The sequence below is a fragment of the Varroa destructor genome, unplaced genomic scaffold, assembly GCF_002443255.2.
Source record: "Varroa destructor unplaced genomic scaffold, Vdes_3.0 BEIS01000004.1, whole genome shotgun sequence".
Taxonomy (NCBI): domain Eukaryota; kingdom Metazoa; phylum Arthropoda; class Arachnida; order Mesostigmata; family Varroidae; genus Varroa; species Varroa destructor.
The window spans coordinates 14,157,177-14,181,319 of NW_019211457.1; the positions used below are offsets into that span (position 1 = coordinate 14,157,177).

Below are 24,143 nucleotides of genomic sequence, written 5' to 3' on the forward strand. Positions count from 1 at the left end.
TTATCTCTTCTTCATTGTTTATAGGGACGGACAACAGATGTCATATTCCAATAACAAATATATTAATTAAATGTGTTGCTTAACAAACTAAGGTGTATACACATGTCGTAATAACAGATAACAGGCATCAACGAGGAGCTTCTGTCTTCACTTCACTTAAAACCAGAATTCCATCCAAAGACAAAGGAGGTCAGTTCGACAGGAGAATCATCTTCATACCAAATGCCCGAAATTCGACAAATTTTTCTTGTTACTGCCGAAGTATTACCAATCATTAAGGGATACATGTGAGTATTTTTCAAAAGTTCGAAAATAAATAAACTGAATATAGATAATGATTGGTCCCAAGTTTGTACATAATCGTTCGTCTTATCTTCGTTACTATAAACTGTGTTTATATATATATATTGCGGTCAAATTAGGGAAAAGTTTGGCGGATTATTTGTCGTAACATATATGCATTCATCGGTTACTCCTGAAATTATTAAAGCCAGTCGCTTCGAGAAAATGAGATTTTGACAATGACGAATAACAGTGCGTCGTTTTTGTAATTTGAGCCAAAATTGCTTATTATCGAATCATCCTGCGCTGGGCAAACCCAAGTGAAAAAAGATTCGATAATAGCTTTACGGTCAGCAGAATGATCAAAAAACTTCATTCTTTTTTCTAACATCAACGGATTACATTAATTTCTGTTTTATTCGGCTTCTGAGAAATCTGAAAAAGACTTGTACACACCTACGTTTTTGATATATAAATTAACAGTCATTTTAGATAGTAGACAATCAATTGCCAAGTAGGTTGTGCAGATGACCTCCAATAATTAGTTTAAGAATTCTCTTGTTTCTTGTTTGTCCATTTTGAACTTTCTAGCTGTTTTGAGCTTATTTGATCCGGACAATCGTATGTACTTTGGGCCCTCTGTCAGTCCAAAATTTCGCTAGAATTCGTTGTGTATGGCGTACCAGAGCGAAATTTTAGCGAGTTTACACCTAGCAATATCGCGTAGATATTGTAGAAATAGACGTATAACTGCTAGTGAAAAGTAATTTGATGGAATAAAGAAAGAATATTTTTAAAATGCTTAATGAATAGGTTAGGTCCCGATTTGAAGCTGCAATTGCCTAAATGTAAATTGTAAAATTGAATAGTAATTATATTTAATTTCCGTTGACATATCCGTTTTTGTTTATGGAAAGAAGGCGTAAAGGGTTCTTAATTTAAACGCAGCATTCTACTCATAATTTGCAGATGTATATATGTTGATAATTTCTATATATCTTCTATTATCGCCCCTCGAGTCAGGGACTTTTTGTTACTAACAAAAAAAAAACTGTGAAGTGCTTATTCAGCTCTATTGGGGTAAGCCAGTGATGCTCGGAAGCTGTGATCACAAATACATAATTCTCCATGCATAATTCTCTCGTGCCTCTTCGCCTACAGATTACTGCCATTTATCAATATTAGCTCCTATGTTCTTCTAGCTAACCGTGCAATATAACAAAAGAGGCTCTGGCTGGCAACCTGGTTAAGCAACTCTGCGAAAAAAGTGGCTGATTTTGCGTTGATTTTAATCGCTTGATCGATGACTAGACGCGGGTTGATTTTTGCCGGATTCATGCTAAATCGAAATCCATTGCACTACCCTATTGGCACATTGGATTTATGATTGAGACTCGGTCTTATGGTATGACCGTTATCGCTCACAGTTATCGGCTTTTTTTTTTATATTTGATTAGTTTACTTACATAAAAACAGCTTACATATTATGACTTGAACATTTTTGCTACAAAATGGGCAAAAATTTTAATCAACCGATAACAGCGACGTACCGATTACCTATCTGCCAAATAGCCACATCAGATATGTGATTTAATCAAATAGTGAATTTTATGAATTTTACGGTTAAGCAAATGGTTGAGTATTGGTTGTCTCAGGAAAGGCAATTCAGCAACAATTATTTTTTAAGTTACTATGTCTTTGTACTTTGAAAATTTGTATCAAATGTGTGGGTAATTTATCTACTGGAGGAACCTGAAATATTAGGTGAGTTAAGTTTGTCTGGTTTTCTATGTAAATATAACGTTGTCTAATTAATAGAGAAACGTTTATGTAATATGAGTCAAAAGCGTGTTTTAGCTATGTTATCCAATATGGCAGTTAATTCAATCGTATCAATGAAATGCGAGGTCTAACTCGGGACTTTCTACTCAGGTGAATCGACATGGGGAAGAAGCAATCGCCTTTTGAGATTACACACTTCTCGACTATTGTTGCACTAACCGTTTTTTCGATAAGCGAAGTTAGCGATGGTTCGAGTTTGGGCTACGTCGCTAAGTACGTCCCAGCTTCATAACGCGTGTCTTGCGGTGTAGGTTATTTTTAATTTACAACAATTGCTTTATGTATATTTACTGCATATTATGTTAGAGCGAACTTCTCGGCATGGGTTGCCTCCGTTGTAAACCTTCAGCATGTGACACGGAGGAACTTTGCTGAGATGAGCATCGTGCTATCTGCCACCATCTTGGTGTCATGAAATCTGTCTCAGTATATCAAGCCTATATGACTACTAGCAGTAGTTATGATTTGTTATGAATTCCAGTGAGCTACAAACCCAAACGAACAAATGTGCATCGAGATGTATAACGGAATAGCTGTCCTATCTAGACCTATTTTAAACCCTATCCATGTTCCGCTGAATAGGCGCTATCCTCAGTGCTCGTGCACACGCAAAAACCGCGTTAGCCGGACACCATCCGCAGTTGAATGTTTAATCGATGCAGCTGGCTGTAAAAAAATACTATTGCCCTGGGGTCGGTACTGCTGTGCCGACGAATGCAATGAGCCATGATGCCAGAAAGACAATAACACCTACGAGTCCACTGATTACGGGACATTATCTAAATAATTACTGCCGGGTTCAGAATTACGAATATCGTCGTTATGTATATGACCCATACACATATCAAGGAAATGCTTATAAAGAGCCGCAGTCATATGGCAACTATAGCAGTTATTTTTTCCGGGATCAACATCAGCTTCTCTGACAAGAGCAAAAAGTAGTTATGAATTTAATAAGGTACTTGGTCACCACGATCAATATGAAGTAGGTTTAAGTTCTTATAAACACCAACATTTCTACCAATCGGCAGCGATTTCGTCTATACCGCCTCAGAAAAATAAGGGGCACTTTTAAGAAGCCCCATAATAGGCCAAACGGAACGGGTACAGAACAACCGCTGATATTTGTGGGATCCCAAAAGATTTTTTCTCCATATCACCGAATAACGTACGCTCCCGTTCATCAGGAAAATAGTAACATCACGGCTCCAGGAAAAGATTAAAAGGAGCAGATCAACACATTACCATCCAGAATATCAATGATAATCATTAAGATCCCGCAAGATTTATTAACCAAGTCATTTCCATTTATCGGAAGGATATCCGACATATTCGTATATCATTATGGGTTTCCTGCACCTTTTCCTTTTCCTGCACCAGTCCCTTTCCGGACTATTCGACCTTATTCAGGCTATTCAGATAAGGACCGCAACAGCAATTAATTGAGCAACTCATTCTTCCGCAACCGTTGAGCGATTGTGTAGGACAAAGGTCTCCATTTGTAATACAAGCCTTGCCTTTAATGCCTCTAATGCTGGCATCCCTCTGTGCTTTTCATCCGCTTTTCTGACATTCTTCTGTTCGAATCCCTTGGAAACAGTTTACTTACAAATGTATATTCTGCATTGACTCCACTTAAGTTACTTAACTGGAGTTTCACCATGCAATACAATAATGAACAAAAACGGCTTTATTCAATTTGAAGATGTAGTTGCGATGAATCCCCACGAAAAAGCATATGGCCGAGCTGTCTAGGCTATTTATAGAACCACAAGCGAAGACAAATACAAATAACCCTGTCGCTTTGACAAATCCGTGCAGACTGCAAATGGCTTTCCATAGAAATATTGATTAAGATCAAATCACCTTATCTATCTACTATTTGTGACTTGGACGACAGACTCGTTTACATTTATTTTAACGTTTTGGCATGTCGAAGAAGGCAAATGGCATTGCAAAGCAACTGTTAGCAAATTAATGCTCTTCGTTTATGAAAGCGACTGCGAAAACTGCACTTAGTGAACTTCTTACTGCATACCAAAGAGGCAAAAAGCACTATACATTGGTTTTAGCTGCTGCTATTAAAAACAAAATTTGCAAAGAAAAATATTTTAAATCAATAAAGGTTGGAGCCATCAAACCATAGTAATGTGCGCTTTTTTACATTGTTATATCTCTATTTGATGATTTTTGTGTTTTTCTTCTTCATTACTGAAGGGTTAGGAGGAATATTTTCCTCTTTTCTGTGTCGTGCCAGTAACCCGACTCTTCACTAGATTATTAGCACTACATTAATGTTTTCATATGATTGAGCTCATTAACTTAAACGAGTCGAACTATAGTTCGTCCTTTTTATACATACTCACAGACGTCAGCTCATCTGACCGTTACTTCACAGTTCCGGCGGAAAACCGATAGCCGCAATTAAGGACTTTAGACTAACGGCTGTAATCGGCGCGAATCATATTCGTCCCAGAATGACGTAAACAATCACATTATATGTTATACAAACAAAAATAAAATTTGTCTGGTATTTTTTTTACAACACACGACTGGATTCGAGTGCGCATCAGCAGTAAATTTAATTGGCGATGGAACTGCGACTAGAATGAGCGTTATAATTACAAGAGCTATAATAATTAAAGAAACCGATCCAAATGAAGTATTAATAATCAATGTATATTGTCATTGTAGGAAAGGTTCTATAATTACACTGGAAGATATCCGACTCCAAATCAAGCAGTACGTCCAGGAAAATAATTTACAAACAGCGGACAAACGGTAACTAGCACAACGTAGCACGTTCGCAAACCCTCGGTTTTCTTTTTTAACCCTTAAAACTTAGTTTTCTTTTCCTTATTATTTTAGTCAACAGAACGTTTTTCGCAGTTTTCATTGCTGTAGACGCGTAAATGTCATGAAGCAACAATAAATGCCATGCGTGTTCTTTAAGTTTGTGTAATTAATTGACACATTGTTTGTTGGGTATCCTATGTTTCTAGACGGATATTCAAAAACATACGAACAAGGCTAAGTATACTGTTATCTCTTGGCTACTGATTCTCTGTTCTACTGTTCTATCATTTATTGCTCTTACTGACCCTCTTCAGGATTGTCCAACTGGAACCAATACTCGCCCGAGTCGTACTTGCCAAGAATGAGTATGACACACAGGTTACCTGGGAGACTCTCAATAGAAGGTACAGCTATCCTTCGAAAGCATATATATAATTAACTGTACAAATAGAAATAGTTTTTTTGGCCAAAAAAATGTTTACGCCTTAAACATTGCCGCGGAACATCAGGCAAAGCCTTTGTAATCTATTTTGTTGTTACGAGATGGGAGCAATGTGTTGTTAAATTTCAAAAAGGTAGTTTTCATAGTGTGGTTATTAAATCTGTAGGACTTTGACTGGCAATTTAACTATATGTATATATTCATAAATATATCCTCAGCCTGAACTTTTACTGTTTCAATAACTGTACTTAAAGAAAAGTTTTTCTTTGAACAGACTCGCTTCCGAATTTACAGAACATGTTTTCTTTTCAAGCTATGCTAGTGAAAGAATTTTAAAAACGTGTGGTCAATGCTAGGGGGTTACCGGGCATTTTAGGAGCCAACGCACTCTCGCCGCTATCAAAAAGTGATTTACAGTAACAATGTAAATCGTTCCACTAATTTGATATTGTACTTCTTTGTCGGGTATTACTGTCTATCATAAAAATGTAGGATTCTTTCAAAGTGTCAGTCAGCGTACGAGATCCGCGTGCCCAACAGGGAGCCGATTATAAAGAAAGGAGCGATTGAGCCCATCACTATCTCTGTTGCCACGAGGTGTGGCAACAAAAAGGTATTCAAATAAATAGCCCATTGTAGCAGCAGATCTAAAAAATCGTTCTGATCATGCTTGTAGATTAAGGTTTTGTTGTTTAAGAAAACAACATTCGATTTTTTTCATTTTCGCTTGGCGTTTGTAGCTTGGAGTGCATCATAGCTTTTTGTCCTGAAATCTTTTTAAACATGAACATAGAAGCCGTCTGTTGTGCGCGTTTATGGTTACGTAACGTCTAAACGTTTACCCGTTATTTACTATTCTTCTCATCATATCTCCTGTTGGAAAAATTTTGCTAAAGATATTTTGCTGATAACTTATTTACTACTGATTGATGACAGCTGCCTTACTAGCATCCCAGCTTTTATCGAGATGGGTTTAAGCTTCGCGAGTTCTTAAAGAGCAAGGTTCGCTTAGGACGAAGTTAAGCTAAAATACATCAACCCCAAGTTCTGATACTTAATAAAGGCAACACATTCGTGATTTTTTCCAAAAGGGCATTGTAATATATTCTTATTTCTAATTAAACAGGTGACCTTAATTCACGGGTTTGAGACATTCGGTATCGATCCCGCGCACTTCGCCCACCAAGTACAGATCGGGGTATCTGCCTCAACAACCGTTTCTCCAATTAGGGCAAATAACAAAGGATGGCAACAGGTGCTGATCCAAGGAAACCAAGTTCTTTTTGTTGGCAAACTGTTATTAGGTAAGAAACTGATCGTTCCTTGATAACATCGCAATAGCTCTTCTTATTAAACAGCTTTCAATAATGGTTTAGGGGATTAAAGATCACGCTTTTTTAAAAACGATAACACAAAAAGTTGAAAAGTCATAGATTATATTGCCTTCGTTTATTATCCTAAATAAATCTCTAACATTCTATATTTTGTCGTGGCATTAACAAAGCATCGACTTAAAATGTGCGCTCTATTTTGTATTGCGATAACGTGATTGGGCGCAATAATTTGCGCATATTGCGTTATACATACGCAACGAGCTTAAAAACATCTTCTAACATCTCTTAGGAGCCAACGCACTCTCGCCGCTATCAAAAAGTGATTTAGAGTAACAATGTAAATCGTTCCACTAATTTGATATTGTACTTCTTTGATGGGTATTACTGGCTATCATAAAAAATCCTCTAACATCTCTTGGTACCAATAACTAGACCGTAAAGGTTGTGTCTATGGAGGTAGTTTATTGATCTTACATAAATACTATTTTAATCATCAAATTCGGATCTTACACCGATGCTATGTTATGAAACTCATTTAAAAAGCGGGTTGAGGAGATTAAAATCATATGGTTATTATTCAAACACATAATAAGGTCTTAATAATTGCTATGTTTATTAATGTTCTCTTCTCGCGCTAGTTGGTATATATTCTAATCAAGGCGTTTTGTTTACTTATATTAACCGACTCAACATTTTTTTCATATTTCGCATAAGGACATTATCACCTATCTTAACTGGCTCTCTATTTTGCATCCTAAACTTCACTGCAGTGAGCCTATCAGTTATCATCCGCCATTGCGAAATTATATCATCCCTACGTGTTTTTGTGCAACAGACAAATCATAATTTTTATGTTACTTCCCTATACACCGAAATTTCTGTTGTTTCGAAATAATCCGGCTGAATAATTCCTTGTCGATTTGCTTTTGTCCACATTTTACCTGATCTTTCAGAAACGTACAAGATTCCACGGAACTATGTGCGAGGCCTAGAGCTCGCGCCGAAGAAAAAGTAAACACAGATTGTTAGTTCCGAGCGATTATTTTGGGCCTGGGTCGCCTGGTGAGGACCACATTGCCCCTCCACAGGTGAATTAAAGACAATTAAAAAAAAGCAGAAAGAAATAAATTACATCATTTTGTTCCTATTGTTCTAAGACTCCTTTTTCGCCAACCCTAGTTAATGCCTGCTTGTGGGAGTACATTTAAAGTCTTTTAAGCCTTTCCGTTAGGATATTTCCCGTATAATAAATTTCGTTCATGATTATTTTCTTGACCTCTGAATTCTTACTTGTCTGTTCGAGTAGAGGCTTTAATATGTCGTTTCACTCTAGGAGCCAATAATCTACTCTTGCGCATTTTCGCAACACCATCAGCAAATGTAAACGCATCGAATACCCTCGATAGGTCGTTAGTAGGTCCAAAAGTACAGTAAACCGCTGTCTAGGCTAGTAGGAAATTATAAACCCGGCATCTTGTAAGAAAGTTTTGTAAAATTGTTTTGAGTGATTAAACTTCTTTAATTTGCACACAGAACAACGAATACGTTGTCGAGCACAAACAGGAAAGATCTCGGACCAAAGATTGAGCATTTCACAGAATCCTTATCTTGAATTTTTTTCTAGTTTCATCATTTACTGTTCCCCTTGTTACACCGATTTCATCAAATTTTCAATCACTTTATATACTGCAAATTGAAACCTATTTTTTCCAAGGTAAGCGGTAAAAAACATCCTACTAATTAATTACACCAAACTGATATTAGCTCAGAACATGGGCCATTACAGATTTTACCAGCAGGTTTATAAAGTCCATGGATTACAAGGTTGGGTTCAATGTAATTTCAATTTCTCTTCTACTACCTACTTATCGATATGTTAAACCACAATGCGCATGTTACATATAGATCTATCTAAGGGACCATATTACGACCATACGATGTTCTGTCTCCACTTCTTTCGAGGCTGAATAGCATATTGAACCATCGATACAATCGACACACGGCGCAAGGTACGGCGCGGCTAGTTTTATGGTCGGACTTTCTTAACATCGTTGGGTTATACAGCTAACAATAGACTTTTGCTTGCGTGCTTTCTGGCTTTCAGGCCTTGGAGAACGCCAATTTCAATACTGGCACTCGATGCGTGTTTACATACATACGGTGCTATTAACATTCCGTGCCGTTGCGAGCAGATTTGATTAAAGCTCTTTAGTAATTAGTCGCCTAGGCATAATCGACTGCTCGCTTTCTTTGCCATTTGTTCCCGTCTGTTTGCTACTAGACTACTGATGTACACTGGTTCGTTTGCAGTTGCCGATGGTATTTTGATTTGATGGTAGGTTCCCATAGCTGGTTTGTTCCCGTTACCATTGTCGCTGTAAATGTTGACTCGATTTTGAAACGACGGGCTTTTATTGGTATTGCTTATTAGCTTGTTGATGCTGTTCGTGGGTGTTATCTCGCCTTTTAGCGCTGTTGTTTCGATATATTAACTTGGTTTGTTGGTTCTTTATAAGCCGGGAGCTGGTGTGACGGCACGGAGTTGAACCTTTGTTCAACAGCTCAGCCACTGAGCGTGTACACTCGACGCTGTCAGTGACCTTCGAATAGCTTTTGGCCGCCAGTTTCAACAGCCCCCTGAATGCTGAGAGTTGCGGGGGAGGACACTGTATGGACGGAGGTAGGGTTGCATATTGCTTGTTGTCTATGTGAATGAGAGTGTGTGTCTAAATATTGATATAATCAATTGTTGTGCGCAATTGTTGAGCAATTGCCAGACTGCATTCGTTACGTGTGATTGTACTGCGCTAGCGGTAATACGTTGCGTCTTTTTCGTACAACAATTTTGCTCCCTTTGGCAGCACATTATTGGCTTTACGCAGTACAGAGGGACCAGCATACTCTATGGGTACAACACACGTGGCTACACATTGAACATTACTCTGGATGAAGAGGATGGCACTGAACTGGCTTTCGTAGAGATGTAGTCTTGTTATGTTTGACGTGGTTTATTGTCGTTTACGTTGACGATTGACGTCTACTGTCAAAGGAAGTGGCCTAAAGAGATGGCTTATTAAGCACACGAGAACTGCTTTAGTAAAGGTGCGCCGTCTAGGTCAATAGTTCCAGGAACTATCTTTTCTTATTTAGTGGTAGAGCTCAATATCGAAATGTTGTCGCTCTAACCCAAACAATGATTGACAATGCTGAAAAACGTAACGCATTGATTCAGGTGCACTTATCCTTTTTTGTTCGCTTGCCATTCTCCTGATCGCTTCCTCTGCGCCGTTCCAAGCGCCACCGCCCGACATCCGTAGCGGCGACCCACAAAAGGATGGTACGACTCTCCTCGTTCCATTTTTAAGACCTTGCCTCCATGTCTTTTTGTTCTTCACCATTCTGTGAAGGAATTTTGAGAGAGAAGGATGATGATTTCTCGCGTCTGCATTTAGTTGGTTTCGCATTTACAAAATGCAAAATGCACACCGTACTTGCTCACCACTTTCGAATTCTCCATAAATCTAGTGAATGAACTAGTAATAATTCAATACTATTATTAATTTACATATTATAGCGATTTGCGGTAAATCATTAATCGTTGCTTTTAAGCTACTTGTCGTTCTCTCTCAAAGCCCACCGCTCGCTTTTATATAATTTCGGTCTTTTCCATTTCCCCTATGATCATCATCATCGTCTTTGTTGTTCCAATCAAAGCAAATTTTTCAGTTACTCCCGGAGAGTCGTATCGCATCTCCTCTGTTCTGCGTTGCTTTAATGTTGATTGAAGTTGTTGCGTTTCTTTATTTGTTTCCTTTTCTGCTGCTGCTGCTGCTGCAGCTGCTGTTTTTACAGCCGCTGCAGCTTGCATTTGTTCCTGCATTGATTGCTTGTTGTCGCATTTATTTGCAGGAGTTCGATTGCATTTGAGCATCATGAATACCGTTAGCATTTCATTGTCACCAACCGACTGGCGAGATGATAACCGTTCTGGTGACAGGCTGGTTGATCATAGGTAGTCCTTTCCTTCGTACACACAGTGCCTCTTGCTCTCGATCCTCTGCTCGTCGTCTGTTCCTCTCGCCTCTGGTGTTTTTGTCTGTCATCATCTTGTTGTTACTGCTTGCGTCTTCTTGTTCGTGTCGTTGGCTTTCTTTTTTCTCGTTAAAGCATCTCGCTGTGTTTTAGGTTTAGACTCAAATCCGGGCTCCAAGAGCCGTTCCTCAGGGCGCCGATGCTGGCTCACACGAGGAGTCGCTTATACTCCTGGAACATGCCCGATTTGCGTATGCCTTCCCAGATCTTCGTTGCATACTGAAACCAGTGGCGTTCGCTAAAGATGCCGGCCTTCAGCTCAATGAAGTCGTCATATGGCATGCTTAGTACCTGAAATCGTGTATGCAGATAGAAATAATGGTATAAACGGTAGTTTCAGGAAAATGATGCAGGTGAAGTAAGACGCATTTCCAAGGGATATCAAATAGTAAACGTGCCTGTCATAGATCAGGCAGTTGTCTTAAGGACTACATACCTTCGACAAAAGTTCTCTGGCACAGGTCTCGTACATAGGATCGCTCTTTAATGGCATCTGGAATATGTTCACTGCCTCGTCAGATACTGCTCGCCCGAACGAGTTCGTAACGCCATCTCGCATCATCAGCATCGAATCCTAAAATAGATTGCAAATGTAGAACTCAATCAAACCTTTTACAGTTTCATTGCATGGCGTCATAATATAGACGCCATTGGGTACAGTCCCATTGCCTACAGTGAATAGAGAAACACGCTGATAAGGGATTATTAAAACAAGAAACTGTTTTACCCTGCTTAGCACGCTTAAAGCCAAGCAAAAATTGCAAGACTTAGCAACATTTAGCGTTCACTTTCAGGTGATATGATTTATACGGGCCAAATGTTCACTTGAGCCTTGAGAGGTGCCGGATATCATATAATCGATTTTAAAAAAAATTTTATCATGAAAACATTAGAGTTACTGTACCTGGAAAGGACAGCTTAATATTTGAGTGAATATGGCGTAAATGAAGTCCTGCACTACATCTTACCTTGAATACACGTGCAAGCTGAGCAGCCATTGTTTTGTTCTCCTTGTAACTCACAAAATCGCATTTGTTTTTAACAAACACCACATGAGGAAAGTAATCTGTAATAACATACGTTCAAAAAATCGTAGTGGAGTTAAATTTGCCTTTTTCTTGTTATTGTTCTTGAGGCCGATGATAAAGCTCACATCTAATTCTCTTGTACCATAAAAAACAATCAAGTAAAAGTAGAACGTACCTGTAAGGAGTACGGTTGTTTTCTACTTGTAACTTTAATATCTTAAAGCCATCACCTTTACAGAAATTACCTGATTTAAAAAAAATGTAGGTTTATACTCCTTTTAGGTTGATTAAAATTTGATAAGCAATAGAGTGAGGTTCTGAGAACGTCTGACTCTAACCTGAGATATCGTCGTCGAGCATATTTGTGGCAGGACTTCGCGGTGTAGCTGGCTTGAGCATTTCGGCAGACTGAAGGAACTGGGCGAGGTCCCGATCAAGAAACCAGTCGAAGCACACGATTACAATATGACAGACAGATAGAAGAAAGCATGCCGTTTGCAGCGACTCAACCATCACCTGTAACATTAGATCATAAAAAGTAATACTTGAAATTTGTACGTGACGGTGTCATCTATTCACGCAAATTATTAAAAAAACTATAGATTAGCTGAAAACGCGGGATAACATTTATACCTGGCTTTCCAGCGACTGATGATAATCTATTGCACCCGATGGGGTTCTCTTTTCGCTTTGGATAAGCGCATCCATAGCAGACAATGACAGCACAGGCTGAACATCAAGGAGCACGGTGCGGTCGGGGGTGACGAATGCGTCAATTCCGACTGTGCGTGGGCGGCACGAGGCAGTATCATCCGTACGCTCCACCGGAAATGCTGCTCGACCGGCTAACACGTTTAACACATGCGACTTGCCGGTTCCTTGAGGTCCTGTAATAGTTGTTACATGAAGAGCAGCTATCAAATTGATTTCATCCGATAAACTAATTTTGGATTTATCTGTGCTTGGTGCATATTTATTGGGTGATCACGTTCTACACTACACTCTTCATTATTTGTGTGCTGTGTTTTGTTGTTTTATCATCTTTTATACCTGGTGAGTTAAAAACTATAATCTTCAAAACTTAAGCGTACCAATTACCCCGACGACTTTAAAGTAGGCATCGTCAGTGAGATACTGCAGGAGGTCTTCCTCCAGTTCACCATGCTTGTTCAGGAATTTGGCGCGCTGCATCATTTCACCCCGACCATTGCCGACAATACCGCCGCTGCGAACCGCTTCACTAACAGCTTTTGCCGCCAGACTTGACCTAAACAAGAAGAACGTGTTAAGCAAAGTAGCATACGTTTGAATTTGCGCGCGCTTGTATTTCATGTGCAGATTAATGAACAGTGTTTAGTGTTCTGGAGCTAATCCCCTCCTTGTCTTTACAGAATGATGAAATAATAACTTTGAATTAGTTTGAAAAACAGGCGCCCCAGAAAAGCCATAACGTAATAGAAATGCCTGTTTGCAACGTGATTCTATGTTTTTGAGTGAAGTAGATGTTCCGGAAAGGCTACGAATCGAAGTGCAGTGTTTTAACGCTTCCCATATATTTATCGTCAGTGAAGATGTAATCCAACAAGAAAAATTTACGTTTTGCCTAAATCAAGCTCTGAATAAATTCTAATACAATTAATAAAAAAAAAACACGTGGATTCGTCGCCGTAACAAATTTATAGCCAGGCTTAAAATTAAACTATTATTGGTGGGGTCAAACATACTTGGCTTGAAGGCTCGCTACGTTAAGCTGGGGCTTGTGAGGCGTCTGCGATTGTGCAGAAGCAGGCGCGACTCGATTGCTCCTGAGAAGAAGAGGGGATGCTGCGACTGCATCGTCGGTTTTCCGTTCTTCTCGTTTCTCGACGCGGACAACTTGTGGTTCATCCTTGGGTTTGTCCTGAAAATTGGTTGAAAGAACGCTCCAGTAAAAATAGTTATGGCACCGAAGATGATTATCTACCTCATGGTAGGATTTGGGCTCAAAGCAGTTTTAACATTTTATTGCATTTAAAAACTAGTAGCCGGTTCGATGACTTTTTATTTAATTTACATCATAAGGTTCTAGCTTATAGTAATAGCATATCTACTAGTAATACGATATTATTATACACTAAAGGGTAATGCCTACAGTAGTTCTCTGAAATGAAAAACGTCGTGTGTCTAATGCAGACTTGTCCATGTATGAATAGACAAATCCTACCAAAAGCACGTTCACTAGACAACTATGAAATAGTGTGCTTACTCGCTGCGAATCTTTTTTCGCAAGAATGACGACGCCTTTTGTTCCAATATGGTTATTCGATCCAAGAGAACCGATATCATTTTCATTGGCTCGATCACCTCGACCTTCTCGATCTGATCGTTCCGATCTATTATCGCCGCGTTGATCCCTATCGCGTCCATGGTGGCCCCGGGCCCTCCGACCCCGCCGGGGCTCGCCGTTCATCCCGGCAGCCACACCTGTTTAGTCACGTTTCCCCCTTCACGGAAATAAGTTGATTCGCAGAAAGTTCTTATGTTTGTTTCACTGGTGGACACAAAGCGATGGACAGATATGAGTTCCTCTCGTTGTTTGTAGATCCCTAAACACCTTTTAATGGCAGGGAAGCGCTATGATGGAGTACAGGCACTGTTTGGAAGTGGACAGGGGAAAATTAAGGCACTTTTGCTCCTGCGTTGGTGATCACGTTTTGCGAACTCTGTATTTTTTTATTTGTAGCGTCGCACGTCCGTCAAATTTACTTGTCAGCCTTCAATGGGCAGCACTGTCCTAATTTCGCCGTGAAGCACCGCTGGAACACAACGCACTAATGAGACGGGCATAACATAAACAAAACATGAAGGCAAAAGGTTATAAGAGCTCATGGTAGTGCTGACATTTCTACTGAGACCGGCACCCTTACAATAATATTTTTAGACATATTAGCAAAAAAAGATGCTGATGGTCGTTTAGAATAATCCGGATCAAAAAATAATGCTTATTACATACCAACGTAGATATATATATACACTGAACATCTGCTAATGTACGCAACGATACACACCTTTATCGATTCGTACATTAACTACATTTTACGTACTTTAACGTAACGTACATTAACATTACTATTGTGACAGTAAAATCGGTGCTTTTTGGCCGAGGGCGACCGCGAATGAATATTATTACAATACCAAAAATAATCCGAGCAGTAGTCTGTTGTATGTCCAGTAATTTACTTAGTTTTTTTCAGTTCTACATAAAAAACCCCAAAACAGAATCTTATTTTTATATGGAATTTATATGGAAATCAATAATCCTCGTAGTTTCTGGTATATCTTTGGGAAAACGTTTGCGAATTTCTAAAGAATGTTGCCTAATTCGTTGATTTCTTTAACGCTTTAATATTTACCTGGTATTTGCGACAGTGAGATAATTACAAGAGCGTAATGTGTCAATGGTAGGACGGCGACGACTTTGTTGCAATGAAATTACACGGTATAATCGGCTCGGAGGTGTCACAGCACTTGGAACATAATAATAATAATAATAGATCTGAGCCCGGTAGATTGAACAATGGAAGTAAGGTGATGAATTACCGAAGCCCTGTTATAAATATACTAAAACAGAGTAATGAAATATTACAGTAACGTGACGGAGTGACTCGAACGATGTACTAGCTCAAGCAAACAGTGTACCAAGATAACTGAGATGAGGAAACTGATAATCAAACGACTAAACGAGTTCTAGCTCAGAACTCGGCTTCAAGTCGAGCAACTGCATTTATTTCGTAAGTTACGTTCGAGCAAGTAACTGGATAGTGTTAGGCAACCCACTATATGTATTCGATGCGGATTATTAGTGCGAAATGGATGAATTACGTTAACGCCTCCCGGTGCTTATGGGTGAACACGGTCAAATGTTCTACATCTATGCTATTTATAATCTCATAGATCTTCTTGTCGGTCTCAATATTAATACTTGTAATATTAATCTGTAGTCGTTGTATGCGCTACTGTGACCGTACAGTATTCCACGCCCGCGCTTTCTCTGTGCGATTAACGTTCGTTTAAAAGTGTGGCAGTAGATTTTTATTAGCATATAATTCCTCTGTATGTCAAATATCTGCCAACACTGCGAACCGTAAGAGAACAATAATGCTTGTCGTTAAGGAAGACGCAAAGATATGTAGCCAATAAACGTTTTGAGTTTAGGTCAGTTTCTGTTCCGAAGCAGTGTTTCAGCCACATGTATACGTTGTATGCCTTTAATATGAACACAAATGCTTGGAAGTAAATATTGGAGAAGGAAATGCTTACACGCCACACTTAGGTAGCTCTTGCATTTGCACGCTCGGACAGTACTGATTCTATAGGCAGTCTCCATGAAAGCATCCGCAAATTTACCACGATTGATGAAATCAGCTGACGTACACAAGCCCAAACCGAATTGTCTCACGAACCAGCATTTTAACACTACTCTACTCAGCAGTAATACGAACTAACCGCTCTCTAGCTAAAAATGGTGATCACCGTGGTGGAAAGGAGTAGTGTAATGATGGCAGTCATATGTATTACGCCTTTTACGTAATTCCCGTAACAACAATCAAATTAAATGGGACTCTAAAAGAAAGTGCGATATGGTCTCTGGTACTCAAATCTATTAACAGTTTTTTGCCTCATCGCTTCGTCATTATTATTATTGTTATTATTATTATTCATATTATTACCACCGATGTCGTTGCAAATTCAAAACAGCGATATGTCGCCAGCAATCTCTCGTGGTTACTCCATCAAGTCGTTTCCCGGATGTGCCTGCCACTCTTTATTCGGCCGACCTTGTCATCCGACCGCCCATCGGAAAACGTCGCCCTGCTATTGCACCGACTGACGCTGTCTAGCTCTGGCAAACTGCCTGATGACAACAGAAGACTCATGGGCAACTTGGCGCTAGCGACGTAACCTGACGACTACATCAGTGCACACACTACAGTAAAATAACATCTAAACACATGAAAGTTTTTTTGCAAGAATCTTTAAGCTACACAGGAAGCTTTAATGACAGATTGATCTGCTCAACGAGTGCTTTGTTGTCCAGGTCCTCTCTTCGCTATGAAGAAAACGATCCTTCCTTAAAAAACAACGGGTCAACAGGCGGGAGCAGCTAAGCGAGTAACAGTGGCGGTTATCGCACAAGTCCCGAATCAAGTATGTCTAGCTACCACAGCTGCCTATAGCATTGTTAACACACGACCGAATCCTCTATACTTCCAGGCAGGAGGTTCCAATAGCTCTATACCAGCTCTTTACAGCTGCCAGTCCAACTAAATACGACAACATACCTCTACACTAGCCTTACTGCCACAACCACAGACGCAAGTTTCTAACGCATCACTGATACAATGGTCCCTCTCTACTGTGATGTTCGAAATGGATGCGCTCCAAATCGTATCATGCGCGGGTGGTACGAAACATTTCGAAAAGTAATGGCCCCCCCGCAGCGGAATTTAGGTATTATTTGAGGACAGATGACTGCTGCTACGAGGTACCACATGCGAGGACAACTGGCTCTCTGTCGTTGCGGGATTGCCTATGCACTGCGGCGTAAAGGGAGCGGATAACTTCAGGTTAGGATGGCGACCTGGTACGTATCCCTACCCGTGCCAACTGTGTGGCTCCGCTGATTTAGCGACGCATGATCGATTCATACGCAAACACAAGGACACTGTTATTGAGGCTAAGCGAAATTTTCGCGGCAGCCACGGTAGAGCGCCGTCTGGTGTTGATGAGAATGTTATTGTTTATATGCAGCCATTTCGATTTCTCTCAGTGTGCATGCCGGTGGTGCGTTGATTGAATACTTGACAACTTATTGTTGTAAAACGAATTGCTGCTAAAAAATGGTACGGTTAACGGTGGACATTGTTCAAGGAGCTGCTCAATACATTAATCCAGTAAAAGAGCGGGAGCTGGATTTGAGAGGTTGGTATATTCATTTTTAGGAGAGAAAGCGTTTGCTTGAGATCAACAGAAACAATAAATGCGGTGTAATTAGTATCTCCGATCATTAGCGCAAATGATCGAAATTTACTTTACGGTTACTTTTAGGCAGCACCGCACTTTCATATATTACATGGCATGGATGAGTCCATCGATTAACATAACAGCGAATAAATATACCATCTAACATTATCGAGTTTGTTTTCCTTACATTTTAAAGTTTTAAGAGTGTTTGTACTTAGCAGGAGATTTTTAACTAAATAGGCGTCGTCGACTGGTACGAGTCCGACTCGTGTATATCGTGTTCGTAAAGCTATGAATGGGATAATTAATTTTTTTTTTTCGAATATGTATATTTTAAGCATGTTCGGTTTTTCCAGCCTATGCTCGAAGTGCATAACTGATCCTGAAGTTCTATCAAGGGGTTCAACCTATTACCTAATGTAAATTTGAACAGATGGTCGTTGTAAAGAGTAATTTTTGCATTTGATGTGGAAATTGTTAACGTTTTTTTCCATTACGGTGGGAGCGATTTCGGAAACCGCAGAGCCATCCTGTTGGTAAAATGTTTCAATCACTATGAACAAGTCGAATTTTCGTGTTTCAGGCTACCGTCTACCCGAAATTGAGAATCTGGGAGCAACGTTGGATCAGTTCGACACAATTGACTTTTCTGACAACGACATTCGCAAGTTGGAAGGGTTTCCGTTTCTCAAACGGATCAAGAGCCTTTTATTTAATAACAACAGAATATGGTGAGACTAAGAAGCCCTATTTTTAATTAATATAATTCGTTCCGTTTCAAGGTTTTTTTTCGAGTATGAACCCTAAACCTCTATGTAGTAATCAGAAGTGTTCGTTACGTCATAGATATTTAACTTTAACAGCGGAACCGTGATCTTGCAAGTCTCCAGGATTACTCGACTACATCAAAGACGGCCTACTGAAAATAATTATCGAAGAACTAAAGCCGAAGCTTCTTAATTGGTGTCTCTGTTTGTGTTCCAGTCGAATTACGGAAAACCTCGAAGAACAGCTTCCTTCGCTTGAGTCGTTAATTATGACGAATAACCAAATTCAGAACTTAGGAGATCTTGATTCATTGGCAACAGTCAAGTCTCTCAGGTATCTAAGCGTCCTTAAAAATCCTGTGGCGTTAAAGAAGCATTACCGTCTCTACATTGTGCACAAGATCCCGCAATTGCGCATTCTCGATTTCAAACGAATTAAAATGACAGTAAGTACTGTCTATGATCACTCATAAGTGCAACAGTATAAAGGTATTTATTGTAGGACGTCAACATCTGTTTATATAATGGATAACAGCCCGTTCTCTGAAACATGAGTAGAAACTTTTCATAGTAAGTTGTACTGACTTAACCTGGGAATACTGATGTATCAAAACCTCCTGAATGGCCATTATGTTCGGACTATGTTAGCTTGATGTGAGTGGAAATATTCTCTTGTCAACATTATTTTGAAATAGTGATCTTAAGCGAGATCTAACCTTTGCTTAATTAGAACCTTCATTTCTCGCGACAAACAGAAACACAAGATTTGTAGGGAAATGCTGAATTAGGGGCGGACATCGTGCCATCTTAACGCTGTGGGATGATCTGACGGCTGATTCTAAGAGCTGATCTTTCAAATGAACCTGATTGCTTGTGAATGTAAAATAAATCCTTAGTCCGTCGAACATTTCTTATTTCAAAGTCTTATATACAAAAAAATTTCTCCCCTAACGTCCTTCTGCAGATTTCACGACATATAACTGGTGTTGTTAACTTTTTCATATTTTACGTTATATTAATTAATTATATGAAAAAAGTACTACATTATTACAGTATTGTTTTATGCAAACAATACCTTAACAACTTGTTTTTTGTAACGTACATCGTTGTTTGACTACTAATATCATGGTTTTGTGATGCTTTTTGGCATATTTTTTGTTTATAGTTGAACGGTTAGGTACGTAGGTTCTCTAATGATTTAATGAAGGACATCTAATGTCAAGATTGTGACAATTCACACTTAATACTACTGACTGAATTTCAGGAGCGTGATGAAGCACGCAAGATGTTCAAGGGCAAAAAAGGTGAGGCTTTCGCAAAGGAAATTGGCCTGAAGTCTGCCCCGGAGAAAGCCAAAACATTCGTGCCTGGAGAACCCGCAAAGGTGAGCAGATATAAACATCTTTCCGTCTATTATTCTCATCGAGACACACTGTACATCCTATATTATACACCCTCATAATAATAATACTATTAGTATGATTATAGATTCGGAGTTAAAGCAGAGAGATGATGAAATTATATTTGTCCTACTTGTGTTTTTTTACCACGCGTATTTGTTTAGCTTGAGAACACTTTCGCTATGACGCCGGAGGATCAGCAAGCAATTAAGGAAGCGATTGGCAAGGCGACAACGCTGGACGAGATCGAAAGATTAACGCAGCTGCTTCGTAGCGGACAGCTGCCAAATAAAACAAACGAATCACTTAACGGTAGGCTCTTGATCGACGCGTACGTGCTGTATTTTCGCGTGTTTTGTTTTTGACCTTCGAGGAAAATTTGATTAGTTTTGAACTAGTTTATTGGGCGTTCTGTTAGTTCGATAGGTGTGGGAAGTTGAATATAGGCTTAAAGGCATCTGTCAGTTAATGAATCCGGTCCTGTGACTTAATCATCCAAAACTGATAGTAGATTCTCTGACATAGCTTTTCGGAAAAAGGTTACGGTCACGGACCAACTTCGGTTCGTGCTGCCAAATCTAAAGTAAGTAGTAGCGCTCAGCTATAAAACATAAAGCTTATTTGCTTTTCGACTACTATTTCAGGAAAAAAAAGCGAAAATACCGAAGAAGTTGAAGAGGATGAGGGGGACAACGAAATGGAGACCTAAATCTCTGACTAGCAAGTGAAGAATATAGGAAATCCTATGCACACAATTTACACCTTTACACATACACACGAATTGCTACAGACACTTGAAAGACGTAGGTTTTATATTTGGTGAGAGGCTTTGTGCAATGAATGATTTTTCGGTTATCCTAATTTAACGATTTGTCTTCGCTGAAAGCGTACCAAAGACAGAATTTCGCATAATTTCAGCTGAACGTAGACGCTCATATTCAGAATTTGATGAATGTGGACTTAAGGATTTATACTCAGAGCAAAATATATTTTTATTAATGACGAAATTTTCAATTTTTGATTAGACATTGAACTCTTTCAATCGAAAAAAATGAACTCGTTGATATCGCCATTTCCCTTTGTAATTAAAAGTTAGGAGGTGAAATATTCACAAATGTCTAACGATCTAGCCCCCTGGCATGCTAAATGAGCAAATATGGAAAGGAAAATTTAAGTTGGGACATGGCTAGGGAGAGCTGTATCACATACTACATGTTTTTCTTAGACTTCTTTCAGGAGGTTTTTTTAGTTTGGTTTTGATTTACTGAGGCAACATGTAAATGCGGTCTACTCACCAATACCAATATTTAAGTAATTTCGACGTAAATTTTGTCTGGGACTATATACCTAAGATTATTTCTGAATTAACGAAGAATAAATCTACGTTGAACGGTCATACAGCATACATATTCCGACAACAGGGTACACTCTTACAGTATACAGTACATAAATACACTATGTTTAGTCTGTAAATATATAGATATATTATAGATAGACAAAGCTATTGACGTGAGTGGGCGCTATTTTTTCAATGGTCGTTCCCAGGAATGGCGATTACAAACGGAGGGGCGGGTTTCCGAACAAACGATGGGAAAATATTTTTGCATATAAGCCGTTTGTAAACGATTGACTAACCAATGAAAGCGAGCTAGTTTAAACAGTTAAATATGGTCGAAATAAATATTACATATAAAAATCCAGCGTTCCTTGTTATTTTCCTTCAAACATTTGATAATATCAGTAGATAATAATAATATCAGAAAGATCAGTAAATGCATAACGTCATAGTGTGCACTCAGCACTCAAAATGGCTTGAAGCTTAATGACGTATCGGCGTTACAGACCTGGACCTGTCATATTCTTACAACTACATGAAATCACAAAATCCACTAGATTGATAATGATCGAAAAAAGATTCAAAAGATCTAAAATATCATAGGGGTGCATGTCTGAGTACATATCGTGGCTGAAGGACCCGAATTCAACATATCCTTCTCAAATCTTTTAGATATTATATTAAGTTCGCTTTTTTACGAGATGGATATGCTTCAGCAAATGATTATTCTGTCACGAAACTAAACGGTACAGAGTGATGAACAGCGTGATCAACAATTGTTTGAAGATTAATTCTGTTAGTGGAAAATCGGTTGTAGCATAACACGGGTGGCCTATATAACTTTACGCTTTGTGGATACTAATGTTACAATTGATTTAGAATAAATGAACGTACGTATTCATAATTAATACTCCGTAGAAAGTAGATCTCTTGCTAGGTGCACTTTGCATAGACGATACTCCGGACTTGATAGACGTTTGATGACTACGACTTGGTGTTCCGTTGACGACATACTATACCGCTGTAATGAGACAAATAATAAGGGTAGTATAGAGAATTAGAAAGTTAAATAACGTAGTCCTCTGAAGTTTTTGCTATTGATAAACGTACACTATAGATTTTTCAGCTTTTCAACATTCCTTAACTCTAAGCATTGCCAGTAAAGCCATGCCTTGGTGATTTTTGAACTTTTTTGCTTGGCAGATAAATATAATGAATAAAGCTTATTTTGATTACTAAAGCATTACATTTTTACTAATCTGCCGTAGAATAGCGCCACTTGCTTGGAAAACATCGTATAATTTAGATGCTAGCACAAAACGAAAATATTTAGCGTTGACGCCTACACTAGATCAATATCAGATGAAAAAAGTGGTACAGTGACGATTAGACACAAATACTCTTCGTATAATTCAACTGAAAAAATTCCAAAGCACTCCTCTATGTTTTGTCTCTACATGTACCGCTAGCTTAAATACAACCACGATTAAAGAAAATGGTTCGTTTGCCCTTATGGTAAGTTTCGCAAATCACAGGCCAACAGGTACCCGTTGTGTATGTTTGGTTGATGAGAAGTTACAATCATTGCAAACGACTAAGCCAAATGTTCGTGCTGCACGTCACCGTTTCCTTGAGATCGAGGATTTGGGAGCGACATTGGACCAGTTCGACACTGTCGACTTTTCTGACAGCGACGTTCGCAAGTTGGAAGAGTTCTCGTTCCTTAGACGGATTAAGACCCTCTTATTTAATAGGAATCGAAATAAAAATTTATGTTTTTCGTTTCTCGTCTCAGATTATTCGTTCCTGTCCAGTATTTGCTTTCGCGCATGAACCCCGAACGTCGATATAGTACTTGAAGACTTTCGAGGAAAACACCGATTAAAAACACCGCAGACTTGAAGCCGAAAGAAAAGCCCAAATACAACAATATAAATTATATCGTTGCATAAAATAACGTCTATCGATGTAATTGACTGCAGACCTGAAACAGCACCCTGATCATGGACAAATTATGGAATGCAGGATTTCGTAAGCTACGCTGGCCGAACCTGCGACTGCTGTAAATTTGCCCTTCTCATATTAAAACCCACCGGAAGGTCCGTGTTCGGGTGGCCATTGGTGTTCGAATTATGTTAGGTTGATGTAAGCAAAAATATTTTTGTCAACTTATGCTGAAGCTGTACTGTATCTTTACTGGTATTCAGCCTATGCTTCATTAGAACCTTCGTTTCCTTCGGCAAACAGAAATACATAAATAGGGCTAGTTACTGATTTTGAGAGCGTAAGATGATTTGAAGGTTAGCTTTAAGAACTGTTGTCCTAAATTGATTATATTACTTTGTGTATAATGGATTAAAAATAAATCCCTTACTCTATCACACGCTATAGGTCCATTTTGTAGCTAACGAGTTGCATTCCCAGTGTCGATATAACGACATGTTATTCGCATTGTTAACTACCTAGTCGTATTTAAGATACATCTATTTGATTATTTTAGTTCTGTTTTATACAAACATTAATCTTTCTATAACCTTCATCAATGTTTAAAAGCATGGTATTGATATTACGGTTTAGTAATGTTCCCCGCCATATTTCTAAGTGTTTGCTATGATAAAGTTAAGTAACCGAACAATTCTTGGAGGATTTGATGAAAACCATTCCCTAGAGTTTTTATTATTCAGAGTTAATGCATCAAATAGAAAAATGTCTTACGTGTAACGCTATTTTTCATTTTCGATTGAATGTTGAATTTTTAATGGCAAACGAGAAAATTGACTTACTTAAGCCGTTATTTAATAATAATAATAATAATTGAATA

At 38.9% G+C, this 24,143-nt stretch overlaps 3 protein-coding genes across 13 annotated transcripts in view; 2 read left to right on the plus strand and 1 right to left on the minus strand.

Annotated features, from left to right (window-relative positions):
* Nucleotides 1–10,944, plus strand: part of eIF2D (eukaryotic translation initiation factor 2D) — a 19,290-nt gene extending 8,346 nt beyond the window's left edge. For 3 of the 5 annotated variants that reach the window (XM_086986381.1, XM_022804012.2, XM_022804013.2), the window contains 6 exons: nt 118–287; nt 4,819–4,905; nt 5,235–5,324; nt 5,855–5,975; nt 6,489–6,666; nt 7,650–7,846. In XM_086986381.1, coding sequence (XP_086842507.1) covers nt 118–287; nt 4,819–4,905; nt 5,235–5,324; nt 5,855–5,975; nt 6,489–6,666; nt 7,650–7,711 — 708 coding nt within the window. In that variant the 3' untranslated portion in view covers nt 7,712–7,846. Of the gene's footprint in view, nt 1–117; nt 288–4,818; nt 4,906–5,234; nt 5,325–5,854; nt 5,976–6,488; nt 6,667–7,649; nt 7,847–8,800 lie in introns of those variants that run through there. The other 2 variants (XR_015325914.1, XR_015325915.1) reach the window with 2 other exon arrangements.
* LOC111249744 (nonsense-mediated mRNA decay factor SMG9) lies at nt 7,139–22,358 on the minus strand. 7 transcript variants are annotated; one of them, XM_086986387.1, is made up of 10 exons: nt 17,138–17,370; nt 15,209–15,322; nt 14,062–14,626; nt 13,541–13,716; nt 12,908–13,083; nt 12,450–12,703; nt 12,155–12,332; nt 11,757–11,854; nt 11,225–11,362; nt 7,139–11,079 (listed from the first exon to the last, which is right to left on the minus strand). In XM_086986387.1, exons 3-10 carry the CDS (start codon nt 14,263–14,265, stop codon nt 10,936–10,938), a joined length of 1,368 nt encoding a protein of 455 aa, XP_086842513.1. In that variant the 5' UTR covers nt 14,266–14,626; nt 15,209–15,322; nt 17,138–17,370; the 3' UTR covers nt 7,139–10,935. The 7 variants fall into 7 exon arrangements, with proteins under 7 accessions (XP_086842513.1, XP_086842514.1, XP_022659751.1 ...); XM_086986388.1 differs by having other exon boundaries at nt 14,062–14,611; nt 16,526–17,370; XM_022804016.2 differs by having other exon boundaries at nt 16,526–17,370.
* LOC111249746 (U2 small nuclear ribonucleoprotein A'-like) lies at nt 17,541–21,686 on the plus strand. Its single transcript, XM_022804025.2, has 6 exons — nt 17,541–17,777; nt 18,403–18,550; nt 18,804–19,032; nt 19,851–19,970; nt 20,151–20,298; nt 20,631–21,686. The coding sequence occupies exons 1-6, from the start codon at nt 17,696–17,698 to the stop codon at nt 20,693–20,695; spliced, it is 792 nt and encodes a 263-aa protein (XP_022659760.1). The 5' UTR covers nt 17,541–17,695; the 3' UTR covers nt 20,696–21,686.
* Nucleotides 22,359–24,143: the final 1,785 nt, after the last annotated feature.